The 19,031-nt window shown below is 42.2% G+C and overlaps 1 protein-coding gene across 1 annotated transcript in view; it reads left to right on the forward strand.

Moving 5' to 3' along the window:
* Positions 1 to 19,005, forward strand: part of LOC125225967 (activating signal cointegrator 1 complex subunit 3-like) — a 45,960-nt gene extending 26,955 nt beyond the window's left edge. The window contains 29 exon segments of the mRNA XM_048129783.1: positions 127 to 232; positions 605 to 829; positions 1,095 to 1,184; positions 1,319 to 1,463; positions 2,012 to 2,148; positions 2,582 to 2,758; positions 3,140 to 3,152; positions 3,155 to 3,364; positions 3,561 to 3,702; positions 4,157 to 4,268; positions 4,685 to 4,776; positions 5,269 to 5,345; positions 5,921 to 6,141; positions 6,604 to 6,706; positions 6,889 to 7,055; positions 7,057 to 7,079; positions 7,223 to 7,376; positions 7,834 to 7,970; positions 8,157 to 8,373; positions 8,734 to 8,892; positions 9,859 to 10,000; positions 11,029 to 11,219; positions 12,246 to 12,436; positions 13,087 to 13,255; positions 15,096 to 15,383; positions 16,298 to 16,432; positions 16,784 to 16,875; positions 17,022 to 17,125; positions 18,526 to 19,005. Of these exon segments, the coding sequence (XP_047985740.1) occupies positions 127 to 232; positions 605 to 829; positions 1,095 to 1,184; positions 1,319 to 1,463; positions 2,012 to 2,148; positions 2,582 to 2,758; positions 3,140 to 3,152; positions 3,155 to 3,364; positions 3,561 to 3,702; positions 4,157 to 4,268; positions 4,685 to 4,776; positions 5,269 to 5,345; positions 5,921 to 6,141; positions 6,604 to 6,706; positions 6,889 to 7,055; positions 7,057 to 7,079; positions 7,223 to 7,376; positions 7,834 to 7,970; positions 8,157 to 8,373; positions 8,734 to 8,892; positions 9,859 to 10,000; positions 11,029 to 11,219; positions 12,246 to 12,436; positions 13,087 to 13,255; positions 15,096 to 15,383; positions 16,298 to 16,432; positions 16,784 to 16,875; positions 17,022 to 17,125; positions 18,526 to 18,674 (4,168 nt within the window). The 3' untranslated portion in view covers positions 18,675 to 19,005.
* The last annotated feature ends 26 nt before the right edge of the window (positions 19,006 to 19,031 follow it).

Raw genomic sequence — 19,031 nt, forward strand, 5'->3', positions numbered from 1 at the left:
TGTCAAATGTGGTTGATGCAACTGGCCCTAAGTAGGACACAGAGTATGGCTGGTGAAAAAAACACTGTTTAATATGTAGAATGATTTTAATATGAATGTTGCAATTATGAATTTCTTTGATTATAGGAACATGGTAGAGAGATATTTCTCCGAAGGCTACATAAAGGTGCTCGTGTGCACATCAACACTAGCTTGGGGAGTGAATCTGCCCGCGCATGCCGTCATTATAAGGGTAAGTGCTAAATCATTGCTAAAGCTATAAAGTTGGCTTTTCAATTAATTAATTTTTTCGTATAAAATATGAGCATAATACAGTGTAACTAATCGCATCACAGCGCGAAACGAGTAACAATTCTAGTACTACGTAGTTTATTCCGTGGCGGATTGATTAAAGAGAAAAACAGCCACAACTGTATTTATGTACTGTAATGTTACATTTTTCGCGATTTTGTAATTGGTTCAACAGTCCCGTACTTAGTATTATTCAGTATATTTTTTATTAACCTTGTAAAAATGCCGAAATGCTTACTAAGACACCTATAATTTGTAGTATGAGGTGACATTTCATAAGTAGTACGTGTTTTATGACCTACGATTTCCACAGGGTACAGAAATCTACGACCAAAGCCACGGCACATTCGTGGACCTCAGTATCCTGGACGTATTGCAAATCTTCGGGCGAGCTGGGCGACCTCAGTTCGACAAGTCCGGCACCGGCATCATAATAACCACCCACGACAAACTCACGCACTACCTCAAGTCCATGACCAACCAGTTTCCCATTGAGAGTAACTTTATCAATTTGTTGGCTGATAACTTGAATGCTGAGGTAAGTTCATAAATAAGTATATAAATAGTACGTACCTAGATAAATTACACTTCCTTTCGCCAAATCAACCATTAGGTACGTCTTAGGTGAGGCATGTCTATAACATCTATGTCAAAGTTATTTTCAACATCAGGGTTTAAGGGTAACAATTGCGTGTGCACAGTGATTGTAATATACGATGTTTAATGCCAGATGTCTTCACTTGCGATAAATATTATAGGACATTTTTCACAGAGTAAAAAGTCTAATGAAACTTAATTTGCAGGTGGCGTTAGGAACTGTCACGAATATTGACGAAGCAGTAGAATGGCTGAGTTATACGTACTTGTTTGTACGCATGCGAATCAATCCACAGGTATATACAACAAAATCCTCTAAACTTTTTACGATTTTAGATGGTATATTTTTAAAATTGACACAACATTGGTTGAATTTACGAAGACGAGATCGGTCTCTAAAACGTATAATGTACTTTCACTTCATCAATAGGTATATGGCCTAACCTATGGCGACGTTCAAGAAGAACCCATGTTAGAGACGAAACGCAGGCAGCTTATCACAACGGCAGCCATGACGCTCGACAAAACGCACATGATACGGTACAATGAACGGACTGGCGACCTTAACATTACAGGTATGTATGTTTTCAGCTATGTATGGGAGACCCTAAGTCTTTCGCTGCAGAGAATGCATAGCTTAAATTGAAATAATGTGCGACCTACAGCTGTAATGTGAGACAAAGTCATTTATCAATACATTAGACAAAGGTCTGACGATACGTATCGCCTGTGAGTCCTGTCCTGTGACGTCGTTTGAGTTGGCGCGACTTTGTCACACTTCGCTTGACAAGTCTGGCAAAAGCTCGTGCTACATGTACCTGTATGTATGATTGCTACAGTCTATGATTTATCATGCCATTTCGTGTATTATCCCTAAAAGAGCCTAGTCTAGTCTAATAATTTTACTACAATATTTTTGATAGGGCTCAGTGAAATTGTTTAAATTGTAAAACTGGTCCATGACTCATGACTAAAGAAGTTTAAAAAACCCTTAGTTATTAAAAGTGTTGTCTTTTCTCGTTGAGGCAAACTCTAAACTAGCTATAGTATAATCGTAACCTTCCGTAGTCACTCGGGGTAATAAACGTTACATTTACAAAATATTGTCCAATTCGTTTGGCAGATTTGGGCCGAACAGCCAGTCACTACTACATAACCTGCGAGACTATGGAAGTGTTCAACTCCATGGTCCGCAAATCCATGACACAGGGCTACGTTTTAGAGATGCTTACCAGGTGCTCGGATTTCCAGCAGCTCAAAGTAAGTAACTATTATATAGCTATAAATTAATTCCATGTACAGTCAACCAATTGGAACCCTAGGCCACTCTACAACCATGTCAAAATGACAAGCAGTAAGAGTTTTCTTACAATCTGATTTATAACGTCACTGTGACATAGTTCTACAGGGTTCCCATTGGTTGACTGTATTTCGTAGTATTCATGACAGCTAAAAATAAAGAATACCTCTAGGTATGTTACGGTGCTTTGCTAACACTTGTTTTAATCGTTTTATGTATCATAATTCCGTTTGATAGGTACCTATATCTTCGTGGTGCAATCTGAAAGGTGTACCTGAGGTGAACATTAAAACATTGGTCCTTCGGGCCGGATAATGACTCAAAATTACCATTCGATTATGCCACAAGGTTATCATATCGCTTGTACTGATTTATTTGTCATTTTGTTTATAGGTGCGTAAAGAAGAACTCACGGAACTTTGGAACCTCAAGGACCAGTATTGCGAGTTGCGTATAGAGGACGCCCCCGAAGACATTCACTGGAAAATCAACATCCTGCTGCAGACTTACTTGTCAAGGGGGCGTGTCAACGGATCTTCGCTACAGTCGGATTTGAACTATATCAGCCAAGTATATCGATAATGTATATTATTATTCTCATCTGCCAAGGCCAGTCTAGATGGAGCAATTTTTGATCTTCTCAAAAGCAGTCTGGTTAAAATTGTCATTCCCGTTGAGTTAATAGGGCTGCAAGGTCTTAATTGTACCTCAAAAAAGTAGGTACTTCTCTTTGTCAAGTGGTCCGCAGGAACAGTTCAAGCATTTTTGATCGAGATATATAATCTAATTGCCAATATGGGCATTAATGAAATAAGTAAGGCTGTCTAAAACTGATCTTAACTTAAAACATAAACACGTATTAATTGTATCTTGGTGACACTATACGGTTTCATTTATTATTATATAATATATTTATGCATTATTAAGTTCTCCATTCACAAATTCTTTCAGAATGCAGTGCGCATAATCGGGCTCTATTCGAGATCACACTTCGCAAAAACAACGCCTACATGGCCGCGCTTTACCTCAAGATGGCCAAGATGCTCGAATTGCAACAATGGGACTTCTACAGCGATATGAGACAGTTCAACTGCTTCCCTAATGAGATCCTTAAGCACATCGAGTACCCGATGCTGAAGCCGGATCAGATCCGGGATATGGATTGGAAAGAGCTTGGTAAGATTTTTGATAGGTTTACAAACATCCTCGGATTTTATAGCGATGAAAGGGGAATAAGACAAATCAGTGTTCATTTAATTATTGCTTTCGAATTCACCCGAAAACTGAAGGCCCTTTTTAAATCTGTTGTTGTTTAGCTGTTGATTGTATCCGACCAAATTTTTAGATACATAGTTATTTTTGTTGTTTTTAGGTGACCTTATAAGGAATCCGAAAGCAGCGCGGCATCTAAAGAAGTGCGCCGACGAATTCCCTCTACTAGAGATGGAAGCCAGCTTGCATCCCATTACGAGAACGGTACTTCGGATACGACTCACCATCACGCCTAATTTCAAGTGAGTAAATCTCTTTTCGGTTGACTGGTATCCTTATTTGCCTACAATACTATTCCAACCGATGAGAAGTTTTTGTCTATGGGAGGTAAAAATCTTCCCCAACGAAGAAAACCTAAGTGCGTTTTCACATTATCCGATCCGATATCGGATGTCGGACCTATATTCCATACATTACAGGCGCCATCTTAATTTTTTCCATTGAAATCCATCCGACATCCGATGTCGGATCGGATAATGTAAAAACCGCCTAACAAATACATAGATGTTTTTTGACATAAAATTCAAAGGAGACTAATTTAAATAAACCTGGGACCGCGGCTCAGCAGGCAGGATCACTACCGACTGAGCCAGACCGATCGTCTGACTTTAATATGGTTTCGTAATTTTTGTAAACTTGTTGGCAGTTCAATAAGACATGTGAAGTGATTGTTAACAAAGAATGCCTTGATTACAGATGGAACGACAAATATCATGGAAAAGCACCCGAAGCATTCTGGATATGGGTGGAGGACCCTGACAATGACATCATGTACTACAATGAGTTCTTCCTCATCACCAAGAAACAAGTGAGTAAATATTTTTATATAAAGTAATAATACGCTTTAATATCATTTGAAACAAGCTAGTTTATTTTCCTTGACGTGTTAGAGGAAATCATGAAATCTAGTATATATGGCTTATGGTAGTTATAGTTGATTTTTTACCTTTTGTAACTTTTTATGAGTCGTTTAAAGTACGTTGAATTTACATCCATTAGCAGTATAGTTCTAAGAAGCATTCATAAATCTCTATGAATGCTTCTTCGACTTTCGCGCTTATTTCTCGGGTGGAAACCAACGTGTTACATGCACTGCTATTTTTGCTTCCGTACTGTCCACCATTCAAGACAGAAGTTTTCTTTATACACCTTCACGTCCTTCACGCCTACTTGCCTTTATAGTTATTTATTCTGCCTGTACTTAAAAACTGTGTTGTATTTTAGGTAATAACAAATGAACCGCAAGAACTCATCATAACGATACCCATCACAGAACCGCTACCGCCGCAATATTACATTAGAGCGACATCCGAAAGGTAAAAAGTTATTTACAATGATTTACTTTACTATATGTGAGTGTGCATGGGAAAACGTCCCACTTTGTCGATTGCTATAAAGCCGCTTTGTCAGTTTATTCATATAAAGATACAAGTAAATCTCAAAGCTTAATGGTAATCGACAAAGTGGGACGTTTTCCCAAACACACTCACATATGAAGTTTAATATTCGCTAACTGTAAAATTAAAAACTAAGGTCACCAGGAGTTATTCCATTTTTTTTTTTATAAAAATATTGTGACAGGTTTAACATCTTCCTCTTATACTGTTGTAACAACAAATATACGAGCACTGTAAGTAAGTACGACTGTACATAGTACATACAGATTACAGGGGCACCTGTATCCTATAGGCTGAATAAATGATTTGTATCAGAGTAATTACTGTGATTTAGTGTATGACACACATACAGCAATGTTCATGAAATAATTAAAATGTCTACAATAAATTAATAACTCCATTTTTTTTTAGATGGCTGGGTTCAGAAAGCGTGTTGCCCTTGACATTCCAGCACCTAATTCTGCCTGAAACGCATCCGCCACACACAGGTACGTGCATTTCGTGTGACACGGTGTGACTAAACTTATACATGACTTACGTGTAATGAAATCCGTTCCATATCACCATTGTTGCTAAAAGCATTACCGATAATGAAAACTGCTTGCCGATTACCAAAATAATTAGTTTTATTATGAATAGCTAATTAAATAACATTGTATAGAGACAATTAGATATCAATGGGTTCACTTTTCGATTCCTCTGTTGTGAAAAGTTTTAATTACGGATTACATGAAATAAATATTAAGAAACATTAATAAAGATTAAGAATACCATGAAAGATTTAGGTACTGATAGACGTATCCCCTTATTTATAAACGTTCACTAAAGTTATCAAGCCGATAAAGTTCGTTTGTCCCTTTCCGACGTATTGGTGTGATAGAAAGGGACAAACGAACTTTATCGGCTTGATAACTTTAGTGAACGTTGATGAATAAGAGGGTCATTTTTTTTGTAATGAGCATTCTCGTGAACAGATGAAATTACTAGCGTCCGTCAAACTATTCGATGAATAAACTGCTCGATCTTCAGTGCGAGCCTATCATCAGCTTTATTTTTCTTGCAGATCTACTAGAGCTCCAACCACTCCCAGTGACGGCTCTCAACAATCCCTCATACGAGATGCTGTACAACTTCAGCCACTTCAACCCTATCCAGACGCAGATCTTCCACTGCTTATATCACACGGATAACAACGTGCTACTGGGCGCGCCTACTGGCTCGGGCAAGACCATCGTCGCTGAGGTTGCCATGTTTAGGGTGTTCAACCAGTATCCCGGGTGTAAGGTAAGTCTACCTTACCTCAGTCATACAATAGTTACTCAACGACTTTCTTTCTCAATAGTTTCTCCAACATCCAGACGCAGATCTTTCACTGCTGTACCACACGGATAACAACGTGCGACGCGGTGCGCCTACTGGCTCTGGCACGACCATCGTCGCTGAGGTCGCCATGGTACTACTTACCTCAGTCATATGATGGTTACTTCAACATCCAAACGCAGATCTTCCACTGCCTTTACCACACAGACAACAACGTACTACTGGACTCGCCTACCGGCTCCGGCAAGACTATCGTGGCTGAGGTCGCCATGTTCAGGGTGTTCAACCAATACCAAACCTAACAATACCAATGGTGTAAGGTAGAGCCACCTTACCTCAGTCATACAATAGTTACTTCAACATCCAAACGCAGATCTTCCACTGCTGTACCACTTGAATACGACCTTTACTAAATTTTCTTTGCAGGTTGTTTACATTGCACCTCTAAAAGCTCTTGTGAAGGAGCGCATCAAAGATTGGAAAATAAGACTGGAAGATAAATTGGGAAAGAAAGTCGTCGAATTGACAGGTTAGTTAATAGCTGAATACTATGTCCTGTTTACAGAGTTTTACTTAGTTTTAACATAGTTTAATGTTCTGAAAACAAGAAAAAAGGATTACAACTAAGTTTTCTATTTGCTCCTATGCTTTCCATTGCGCATATACGATTGTTTTAGATACCTTCCGTGCTTAAAGATATACTATGTCTAGGTGACGTGTCCCCGGACATCCGGGCCATTCGCAGTTCCCACGTCATAGTAACCACGCCGGAGAAATGGGACGGCATCAGTCGCTCGTGGCAGACTAGGAATTATGTACGAGATGTCGCGCTTATAGTCATCGACGAAATACACCTGCTGGGCGAAGACAGAGGACCAGGTGTTGGAGGTTATTGTATCGAGGTAAGTGTAACTCAAAGTGTTGGTGTAAGGTACGATTTACTTGCTCTCTCTGTTTACTTCAGCAGGGGGCTGGGTTTGAGTTATGTTACATTAAAATCAGTTGATAATTTTCAACAGTTCCTAATTATAGTTAATTGTTTCAGAACAAACTTTATCGAGTCTCATACATCGAGAAGGCTGCGGATCATCGGTCTGTCCACAGCGCTGGCCAACGCTAAAGACTTGGCGAACTGGTTGAACATTGGTGAAATGGGGCTCTATAACTTCAGACCTTCTGTGCGGCCCGTGCCACTGGAGGTAATATTTTAATTCTCCAATTTCACACATTTTTGTTAAAAATAAACTAAACTTACAACTGAAAAGGGTTTTAAGGGCATTATGGGTTAACAAAAATATAAATTACTCAATACGCTGAATAAATGACTACTCAGTTACACGATGCACACTTGTTTAAACGGAGCAATTTAGTTTTACTAGTAATTAAAACAAGAGTGTGATAACCTGACCCTTGAGCACAACTTGCCTTGTCGCGCGCTTGATGTATGGTCTCGCGCGCGACAAGGCAAGTTGTACTCAAGGGTCAGTCTGTAGCTAGAGGGGCAGATGTAATGATTACCTTGGCACAGACAAATGACCAAGCGAAAGCACTACTTCTCGTGATGGTTTCCTGTGTTCAATTCATCGCGTTCGTTATTCGCCTCTCTTAAAGTACTTTAAGATGTAGCTGACGAGATATCAATGTTTTTGCAAACAGGTCCACATATCAGGACACCCAGGCCGCCACTACTGCCCGCGCATGATGACCATGAACAAACCCACGTTCCAAGCCATCCGACAACATTCGCCGGCCGCTCCTGCCCTCGTCTTCGTCTCCAGTCGAAGACAGACCAGGTATGTCTGAGCAGGTTCTTATATCAAGGCATCCAGCTTTCAAATCACGTTTCTAATTTCGACGACCATGAACAAGTGTACCTTCCACTCGTTGGCAGGCTCCCACTGAAAATTAACCAAATTCTCTATTAGAATTTAAATTAATTAAGCATAAATCCACACCTAAATGCATGTTTATGTTACCAGGTTAACAGCGTTGGATTTAATAGCGTACCTCGCAGCCGAAGACAACCCGAAACAATGGCTGCACATGCAAGAGTCAGAAATGGAGCAAATCCTATCGAACATTCGAGAATCAAACCTTAAGTTGACGCTTGCGTTCGGCATCGGCATACATCACGCGGGCTTGCACGAAAGAGACAGAAATACGGTTGAAGAATTGTTTATCAATCAGAAGATTCAGGTACGCATCAAATGAAATGCTTGTCTTGTCTTATCTGTTTTTCCATGGCCTATTTACATCGCGCTGAAGGTTTGATAGATGTAATTGTATATTCTCCTAAAGATTCCACTTCATACACGTCAGAACTATAAACAATGCTTTTTTTATAATTTCTCGTTATAGTGAAGACTATGAGCTTTTTGTGTTTTAAGTGTTTGAATTGAACTGTAGAAGCATCTGCTCATTATCGTAAACTATCAATATCAAATTGAGAACACAGACCGCAAGTTAACAGATCCTCGAACCGCGCGGTCTTTATAACTGCATGAGCTTTATATCAGAATCAGTTTTAGTTTGTTCAACTTCATCTTAATCTTTCAGGTTCTAATCTGCACAGCAACGCTGGCGTGGGGCGTGAACTTCCCCGCGCACCTGGTAGTCATCAAAGGCACGGAATACTTCGACGGCAAGCAGAAGCGATACGTGGACATGCCCATCACAGACGTGCTGCAGATGATGGGCCGTGCCGGCCGGCCGCAGGTATTTGTGCTAGGCATTTTAGGTACCAAGCAATTTTCCTATTATTATTTTGCTTCCTTGCGTAGTCCAGGCGTTTTGCCATGGCCCATGAAAGCCTAGGTTCTGCTTTGGAAACTAATTCCAGGATTTGACGTAAGCATTAATTTATGGGAGAACTACTGTCATATGGCCTTCAAAACTTGCCTACTAGGCACACTTCGGACTGAAAAACATATTAAATGACAATTTGGTGTATAAGTTGCGCAAAACTCTGAAAACTCAACGCTATTAAACGCTATTCCTCTTGGACATGCTTTCAACCCGCATTATTAGGAAAAACTTGTCGCTTCCGAAAGTCTTACCTTACTTAGTCCGATTTAACCCTAGGACCACCAGCGCTCCACATATTCGTATCAATATATTTTCGTATTAGCAATTTTCCTATTATTCATTATCAAATAATGGAGTACTTTATCTTTTATCTCTAACAGTACGACAACGAAGCGCTGTGTGGCAGTGGTATTGGTGCACGACAACATTTCCATCGTCATCATCTAGAAACTGTGCGTTTCTCCAGAAACTTCCTGAAGCTAAACTGTCGCCTGCGGTATTTCCGGACCGATACGACCTTCAAATCTTCAAGAAAAGAGCGTACACCCATCTTAAAGGCCGGCAACGCACCTCCAACACCTCTGGTGTTTCGGGTGTCCATGGGCGGCGGTGATCGCTTACCATCAGGCGACCTGTCTGCTCGTTTGCCTCCTATCCCATAAAAAAAAAAAAAAAAAATTTTGGTGTATAAGTTGCGCAAAAGTCTAAAAACTCAACGCTATTAAGCGGGGTTTCAACCCGCATTATTAGGAAAAGTCGCACGGTCTTACCGCTAGGCCCTAGGCCACCAGCGCTCCACATATTCGTATCAATATATTTGTATTAGCAATTTTCCTATTATTCATTATCAAATAACTTTACCTTTATCTCTAACAGTACGACAACGAAGGTGTGGCAGTGGTATTGGTGCACGACCAAAAGAAGAACTTCTACAAGAAGTTCCTGTACGAGCCGTTCCCCGTCGAGTCCAGCCTGCTCGAGGTGCTCGCCGACCATCTCAACGCCGAGATCGTTGCTGGTACGTAACAAGAGTCAGGAGCAGGAAAAGTCCAGAAGAACTTCTACAAGAAGTTCCTGTACGAGCGAGGTGATCGCCGACCATCTCAACGCCGAGATCGTTGCTGGTACGTAACAAGAGTCGGAGCAGGAAAAGTCCAGAAGAACTTCTACAAGAAGTTCCTGTACGAGCGAGGTGATCGCCGACCATCTCAACGCCGAGATCGTTGCTGGTACGTAATAAGGATAAGTGTGACTACCTGTGGCCTGTTTCACGGTCATAATGATACTAGACACCAGCAGCGGCTGGTCCATACAAGCCGATTCCCACCGGCTTGCCTAAAATTTATTACAAGTAAAGTACCTAATGTAGGTTCTTTTTGCTCGGTGTCGCCTAGCAGAAATTTTCACCAGCAGCCACTGCTAGACACTGACAATATTGTGCCCATTTCTCGGTCAGATGAGCTTCTAGCGTCAATATTTACTTGTTTGATGGGCAATGAACTATTAAGTGTCAATATTGGGCCATAATTGTCATCGCCTCGATACAGGCCGCTTTAGTTCCTCATAATCATAATGTCGACACTTTATCGCTCAATTCTGATTATAACCCTCTTTTCTAGCATACCATTTGTCCAAGTATTGAGTTAGTGTCATCAAGGATGACAGTGAATCTTCCGATTGCCGTCCACCTGACGAGCCATCGGACAACAAGCGCTTTTTTTTCGGTAACGGCCACCATACCATTAACATTTTAGTCCACCTAAGTCCATATTAATAATGGCCTAACTTATCTCTTCAACCTTGGTGCGACTTCGTATCTCAACATTCCTCAAATGATCTTGAAGCTGGATACCCACTATGGCGCGGTCTAGGATTATTTTTAATTAGATTAGATTAGATTTCTTTATTTCATGATAAAAATTACACTATAAATTTGCTACATGTCAAAATTATGTTTATCTTCTCATCATATTACATCATATTTACCTTACCTTTTTTTTTAACCTGTACCTTATCCAAACTTAATTTATTTTTACTTTTTCTTAGGTACTGTACAATCAAAGCAGGATATCCTCGACTACCTGACATGGACGTATTTCTTCCGGCGGCTGCTAAAGAACCCATCCTACTACAACTTGGAAAGCTTGGAGCCTCAAGACATCAACTACTATCTGTCTAATCTTGTGCAGACTTCTCTCGATGCTCTGAGCAGTGCCAACTGTGTAGAGATTGAAGAGGTAAGAACTTTGTAGGAATTGTCGCAGATTTTTCGGTTTAACTCCACTCCACTAACTGTAAAATATATGGTTAGCGTAAATCATTCGGTCTTATCAAATGACAAAAGACGACATTTAACAATCCTTCAGCCACCACTCTATGAAGGGCTCCCTCTATTTGGCATAACTTTAATTGTCCGAAACGATTTTCGCATAACAGAAATGTTAATTTGGCAGAAAACTTATTTGTCATAATCAAAAATAATACGAATAACACATTGTCCGAAAATAAGTTCGCATAATTCTGTTTACGCCAATTGTTTTTATGAATAAAATTAATTCGCATAATTGTATTTGGCATATTTCTTAAAATCAGAATATCCACCCATACTAAATGCTGTTAAGAGAGTTGGTTTGGTTAGGTTAGAACTGCGACCTCAACAAATAAAACATTTTGTCAAGAATTTCAAGGTTAGTACTGCAACATTAATATAGTAGTATTACCTATGATAAAAATTCTGCGTAGTAAATTTCCACTAAACCATGTTATGCAGAAATAATTTATGCATAATAACCGTTATGAAATATATTCGGACAAACAAAAATATGCCAAGACAAATTATGCGTAACTATACTATGCCATAACAGATTATGCGAAAGGTGAATTATGCCAATATAGATTATGCCAAAAAGAATTCTCGATTGTAAAATTATGCCAAAACAAGGGGAACCCTCTATGAATGATATATCTCATCGTTCATAGAGGGCATTATACATATAATCTAAATGAAGATACTGTGCGCTAAAAGCCAAAAACTAGAAAGAGTTTTTGAAAGATTAAATATCGTTTTAAACCTATTCGAAATAATAAAAAGAGTGCTAGAATATGGACACTTATTGAATGGTTTGTTAGCATTTTGCACCATTTCTGTTGACAACGATTCTAATTGTAATTGTTAAATAAATTTTATAGCTATGTATGAGAGGTATGTTTCTGAAAGTAAGAGTTTGAGTAAAAATAGGTACGACTATTCGACCTTTTTACAGGACCAACGTACGCTCCACACAACATGGATGGGTCGCATCGCCTCCTACTATTACCTGTCGCACAAGACGATGGCTCACTTCAGCCAGTCTTTAACCGGCGATTTGGACTTTGACATGCTGCTGCGCGTTCTCAGCGACTGCGAGGAGTACGCCACGTTGCCTGTGAGACATAATGAGGATATACTAAACGGGTAAGCTACTAGAATATTCAATACTACTTCTAAATATTAGAAAACGGTTTTAAAAGTATGTAGTTAATTTTGGATTATTTTAATCGTAAATAAGTCATTAATTAAGTTGTAATATAGTTTATGTATTAGCAATAAGCAACTAACAATAAGTAACTAACATTAAATATGTAGCTATAAGGGCCGGTTGCATCAGACCGTCTGTGGCCGTTAAAGCGTTCGTTAAATTTTATTGTATGGGAAGTTCAATAGACATCTGCAGCGTGTCGATGATGTGTCTGTCAAATGTGGTTGATGCAACTGGCCCTAAGTTTACTAATAATTCTATGGATACAATTTTATCTGTAATAAAGATTTAATAATAATAATAAAACATGCCGCGTCCGGTCATAATCATGAGATGACGTGCAACATCGCTTAGTATTTCGCTGCGCTTGACACATTATTGATGCCAATATTGCCAGGACTATCGATATCCTCATCGCTCAAGTGGCGATGGTGTATGGTGTGTGACTGTATAGTATGAGTAGTATATGTTTAAAGAGAAAACATTTTATTACTTAATTTAAATATGTTTTTGCGATAAAAAACTTTATTTAGTCACTGAACTGCTGTATCGCTAACCCTTATTACAATAAGAATATTTTCTCCAGAGAATTGTCGCAGCAGTGCCGTCTGCCAGTGGACCCGCTGTCCCTAGACTCGTCCAACGTGAAGGCGTTCCTGCTGCTACAAGCTCACATGTCGCGCCTCACGCTGCCCAACACGGACTACCTCACCGACACCAAGTCCGTCCTCGACCAGACCATCAGGATCCTGCAGGTATAGTACAACAGTGCACCGCTGTCCCTAGACTCGTCTAACGTGAAGGTGTACCTGCTGCTACAAGCTCACATGTCGCGCCTCACGCTGCCCAACACGGACTACCTCACCGACACCAAGTCCGTCCTCGACCAGACCATCAGGATCCTGCAGGTACAGTACAACAGTGGACCGCTGTCCCTAGACTCGTCCAACGTGAAGGCGTTCCTGCTGCTACAAGCTCACATGTCGCGCCTCACGCTGCCCAACACGGACTACCTCACCGACACCAAGTCCGTCCTCGACCAGACCATCGACCAGACCATCAGGATCCTGCAGGTACCAGTACAACAGTGCACCGCTGTCCCTAGACTCGTCCAACGTGAAGGTGTGCCTGCTGCTACAAGCTCACATGTCGCGCCTCACGCTGCCCAACACGGACTACCTCACCGACACCAAGTCCGTCCTCGACCAGACCATCAGGATCCTGCAGGTACAGTACAACAGTGGACCGCTGTCCCTAGACTCGTCCAACGTGAAGGCGTTCCTGCTGCTACAAGCTCACATGTCGCGCCTCACGCTGCCCAACACGGACTACCTCACCGACACCAAGTCCGTCCTCGACCAGACCATCAGGATCCTGCAGGTACCAGTACAACAGTGGACCGCTGTCCCTAGACTCGTCTAACGTGAAGGTGTGCCTGCTGCTACAAGCTCACATGTCGCGCCTCACGCTGCCCAACACGGACTACCTCACCGACACCAAGTCCGTCCTCGACCAGACCATCAGGATCCTGCAGGTACAGTACAACAGTGGACCGCTGTCCCTAGACTCGTCCAACGTGAAGGCGTTCCTGCTGCTACAAGCTCACATGTCGTTAAAAAATATTAGCAGCTCATTAATAATCATGGTTTTCAATAATTAGGGGAAAGTGGGGTAAAACCGGGACCTTAAGGAAAAAAAATAATTAAAAAATGATTATTAGAAAAATAAACAAAATTTAATAGCCTCTGCTTAATTTACTTAATTGACAACATATTTATTAGGTGAGAACACTGTTAGCATTATCACACGTAGAATAACACAATCAACTTTAAATCTCACTATTTTACGTTTTTGCCCCACGGGTAGTCCAAAGCCGGGTATACCCGGTTTTGGAACAGCTGCTATACCCGATATTACCCCGGGCAACGATAGCAATGGACCTCGTCAAGATCTTCAAGTTTCATTTTCATTGATTGCTCACTCCAAGATTGTCGTGTTGCAGTTCTTTTATAATTTTGCGCTATTTTCTTTAGATCTGTAACAATTATTTAAATTATATAAAATCAAAACACCTGACTCAGTTACTTGTACAAAACCGGGTACCACCCGGTATTACCCCGTACGGTTTTGACCCAAACGCACCTACAAGAAACTAAAAAATCCACTTATTTAAAAAGATGATGCAATAACAATCAAAGTTATGTTTGTTCAAATGTACAACATACTTAATCGTATAAAAAATACAAATGGTACTTACCTCAACGTACGAAAGATTAGTCTGCTTATGAATTCCATAAAATTTTAGATCAAACACTGCTAAAAACTTTTTTCTTTAATTATTTTTATACACCGGCACGCACGCCTTCTAACTTTTGTTGAAAAACTAACCAAGATGGCTGACAGCTGTCACCAAAGCACGCGTAAATTTGAAACGATCTAAGTAGCCATACTGCCACGTCCCGGTTTTACCCCCATACCCGGTTTTGGACTAATCTCCCCTACTAACTGTACAAACTCAGTATTTGCCTGTTTGATTACCCTTCACCGTTTTACAATCTCAAAATTAAGTATACTAACATTTAGTTGTTTTTTCAGGCCATGATAGACACATCCGCCGAAAACGGCTGGCTATCAGTCTGCCTCTCGTGCCAGATGCTAATGCAGTGCATCGTGCAAGCGCGCTGGCCGTCCGACTCTCCGCTCACCACCTTACCGCATATCGAGTCCCACCACCTCTACATGTTCACAAACATGTCTACCGACTCTAGGAAGCCGTGCAACACGCTCAATGGGCTGAAGCACGCGAGTATTAAGAGCTATGAGACACTAGCCAAACCTTTAAGGAGGGAGTTTGAGGAGAATCAGATCGAGCAGATCCATAGGGTAAGTTTAATCGTTTCTTTTACTGGGTATGCACCTTGGTTTCTTCTCCGTATGCCATGTATAGTGCAAGACTCACCACGCTGCCGCACATGGAGTCCCATCACCTCTACACGTTTAGCAACATGTCCACGGACTCGAGGAAACCGTGCAACACGCTCAATGGGCTAAAGCACGCGAGCACCAAGCCAAGAGCTATGAAACGCTCGCCAAGCCTTTAAGGAGGGAGTTTGAGGAGAATCAGATCGAGCAGATCCAATCGTTTCATTTACTGGGTATGCACCTTGGTCTCTTCTCCATATGCGATGTATAATGCAAGATTCAGCACGCTACCGCATATCGAGTCCCACCACCTCTACATGTTCACAAACATGTCCACCGACTCTAGGAAGCCGTGCAACACAGTCAATGGGCTGAAGCACGCGAGTATTAAGAGCTATGAGACACTAGCCAAATCTTTAAGGAGAATTAGATCGAGCAGATCCATAGGGTAAGGTTTATCGTTCATTCTCTATAAAAACTAGGTTCTTACCAGGCGCGGGGAGCGGTTTCACCCTTTCGTTGTCGACCTACCTTTCATTCGCACGAAGAGGTTTGCCTCTTCTTTCCTAATGCGAACTGCTAAGGAACAGGTTGCCAGCCTCTCGCCACAATTTAACCCATATCCCACAGTCGCGTTCTACGACACCCACGGGAAGAAAGGGGGTGGTGAAATTCTTAACCCGTCACCACACAGTCAATCACAGTTTATAATTTAAAAAAAATGTAAAACACTAACCAGACAGTTTGTGCAGTTCAGTTTCGCCGTCAAATGAAATATATTTATCGATGATACATACATAGATTCCCTATAGTAGTGATGGCGCTGTTAAAAATGCTTCTGTGTGCTGTTCATTCACTTTTACCATATTTTGTAGGCAATATGTGATCTCCCAACCTTGGACCTCAAACTGGCGGTGCGCGGGCTATGGTTCGACGCAGATGGTGAGCAAGACAAACTCCTGAGGCAGCCACCACCTAGGGACCACTGGATACCGCTCCACGCTGAACAGGTATAATACCATATTCAGTATGAGTGGATCATACGAAATTTATTTAGATCCTATGTCATACTCTCAAAATCGCATCAGAATCCCCCCTCCGTCACGCTTTAACATGGATTGTCACATTTAGTATAACCCCAAAGTGACGTAATATATGGATGACGATAATGTACTCTATTCTCTTTTCCACTCACTCAAGTGCCGAGGTTGCTCAGCCTAGCAAAACGTGCGTGCTGCCTCGGGCAAGGCACGTCTATAGTAGTTTATACTGAACAGTGCCTCGCTTTTTGTGAACCCGGCTGATTGGTAATTAACTATTATTTTCTTCGTTCGCTGTTACTATATAATTTTCCTCGTCAGGAATATACGCTAATGGTGGACATGCAACGCCGCGGCGGCAACCCCAACAACGTGCTGTGCCCTCGATTCCCGCGCGGCAAGAACGAGGGCTGGTTCCTCACGCTCGGCGCCATCGAGCACGGCGAGCTGCACGCGCTCAAGCGAGTCCCCGCCAGGGGCCACGCGCAAATCACCTTCCACACGCCTAACTATAGAGGTACCTACTGTAACACTACCCCTACAGCAAGAACGAGGGCTGGTTCCTCACGCTCGGCGCCATCGAGCACGGCGAGCTGCACGCGCTCAAGCGAGTCCCCGCCAGGGGCCACGCGCAAATCACCTTCCACACGCCTAACTATAGAGGTACCTACTGTAACACTACCCCTACAGCAAGAACGAGGGCTGGTTCCTCAGCGCTCAAGGGTCCACGCGCAAATCACCTTCCACACGCCTAACTATAGAGGTACCTACTGTAACACTACCCCTACAGCAAGAACGAGGGCTGGCAAATCCTCACGCTCGGCGCCATCGAGCACGGCGAGCTGCACGCGCTCAAGCGCTCAAGCGAGCCCCGCCAGGGGCCACGCGCAAATCACCTTCCACACGCCTAACTATAGAGGTATAGTAACATTAGGAGGTAACACTACCCCTACAGCAAGAACGAGGGCTGGTTCCTCACGCTCGGCGCCATCGCGCACGGCGAGCTGCACGCGCTCAAGCGAGGTCCCTGCACGCCAGGGGGGGCCACGCGCAAATCACCTTCCACACGCCTAACTATAGAGGTACAGTAACATTAGGAGGTAACACTACCCCTACAGCAAGAACGAGGGCTGGTTCCTCACGCTCGGCGCCATCGCGCACGGCGAGCTGCACGCGCTCAAGCGGGTCCCCGCCAGGGGCCACGCGCAAATCACCTTCCACACGCCTAACAATAGAGGTACTGTAACACTACCCCTACAGCAAGAACGAGGGCTGGTTCCTCACGCTCGGCGCCATCGAGCACGGCGAGCTGCACGCGCTCAAGCGGGTCCCCGCCAGGGGCCACGCGCAAATCACCTTCCACACGCCTAACTATAGAGGTATAGTAACATTAGGAGGTAACACTACCCCTACAGCAAGAACGAGGGCTGGTTCCTCACGCTCGGCGCCATCGCGCACGGCGAGCTGCACGCGCTCAAGCGGGTCCCCGCCAGGGGCCACGCGCAAATCACCTTCCACACGCCTAACTATAGAGGTATAGTAACATTAGGAGGTAACACTACCCCTACAGCAAGAACGAGGGCTGGTTCCTCAAGCTCGGCGCCATCGCGCACGGCGAGCTGCACGCGCTCAAGCGGGTCCCCGCCAGGGGCCACGCGCAAATCACCTTCCACACGCCTAACAATAGAGGTACTGTAACACTACCCCTACAGCAAGAACGAGGGCTGGCTCCTCACGCTCGGCACCATCGAGCATGGCGAGCATGCGCCTAATTAGGTATGCAGAGTAGTGCAGATCTGCAAGTTGCGGATAATCAGGGCTGTATTTATGGTAGCGACCTTACAATTACTGCGACCCTGTCTAATATTCAACTCTGGACGGCCCTGCGAAAAATTACCAACTTAATTTCCTATTAGAGAAGCGGGAAAAAAAACAGACAAAAATGTAATCAACACTACATTAGGGAAGTATGGTATGCGGCAATGCTCTGTCACCGCAAATTTAGCGTGGTCAAAGAGAAAAATATTATCTATTCTAACTCTTATCTATGTATTTATTCGCAGGTCGCATCATCTACACTGTGTACCTTATGAGCGATTCTTATATGGGGTTGGATCAGCAGTATGACCTCCAATTTGAAATCATGGACCCCTTACCAGAGGAGCGCGTGGAAAAAGTGTATAATACCATAGACAAAACGATTATTGAGTGAAGTTAAATTCGTAATAAATTATATTTATTATTGTTTTATTATAATTGTTTTTATTGATTTTTCAAAATTAGCACCTTTTTGTGATTTTCTAGATGTTATTACTAGAGAGCGGATTTTAGGTAGCGATTCAAATATTAATATGGATATGACTAGTGCAATTATTCTTTTACATGTCATGTGATTTATAATAAGGTCTTAAATCTATTATATTACATCTCACACCACAAACTTCGCTCAATAATTAGATTAAATTAATGTTATTTTTGCAACAAACTATACGTAAAGAAAATATTTTTTTTCTAAATAAAAGAGTTTGTATACAGGAAGCGAATTATTTTCATTTTTCTATTATTTGAG

Source organism: Leguminivora glycinivorella, chromosome 1 (assembly GCF_023078275.1).
Source record: "Leguminivora glycinivorella isolate SPB_JAAS2020 chromosome 1, LegGlyc_1.1, whole genome shotgun sequence".
Classification (NCBI taxonomy): Eukaryota; Metazoa; Arthropoda; class Insecta; order Lepidoptera; family Tortricidae; genus Leguminivora; species Leguminivora glycinivorella.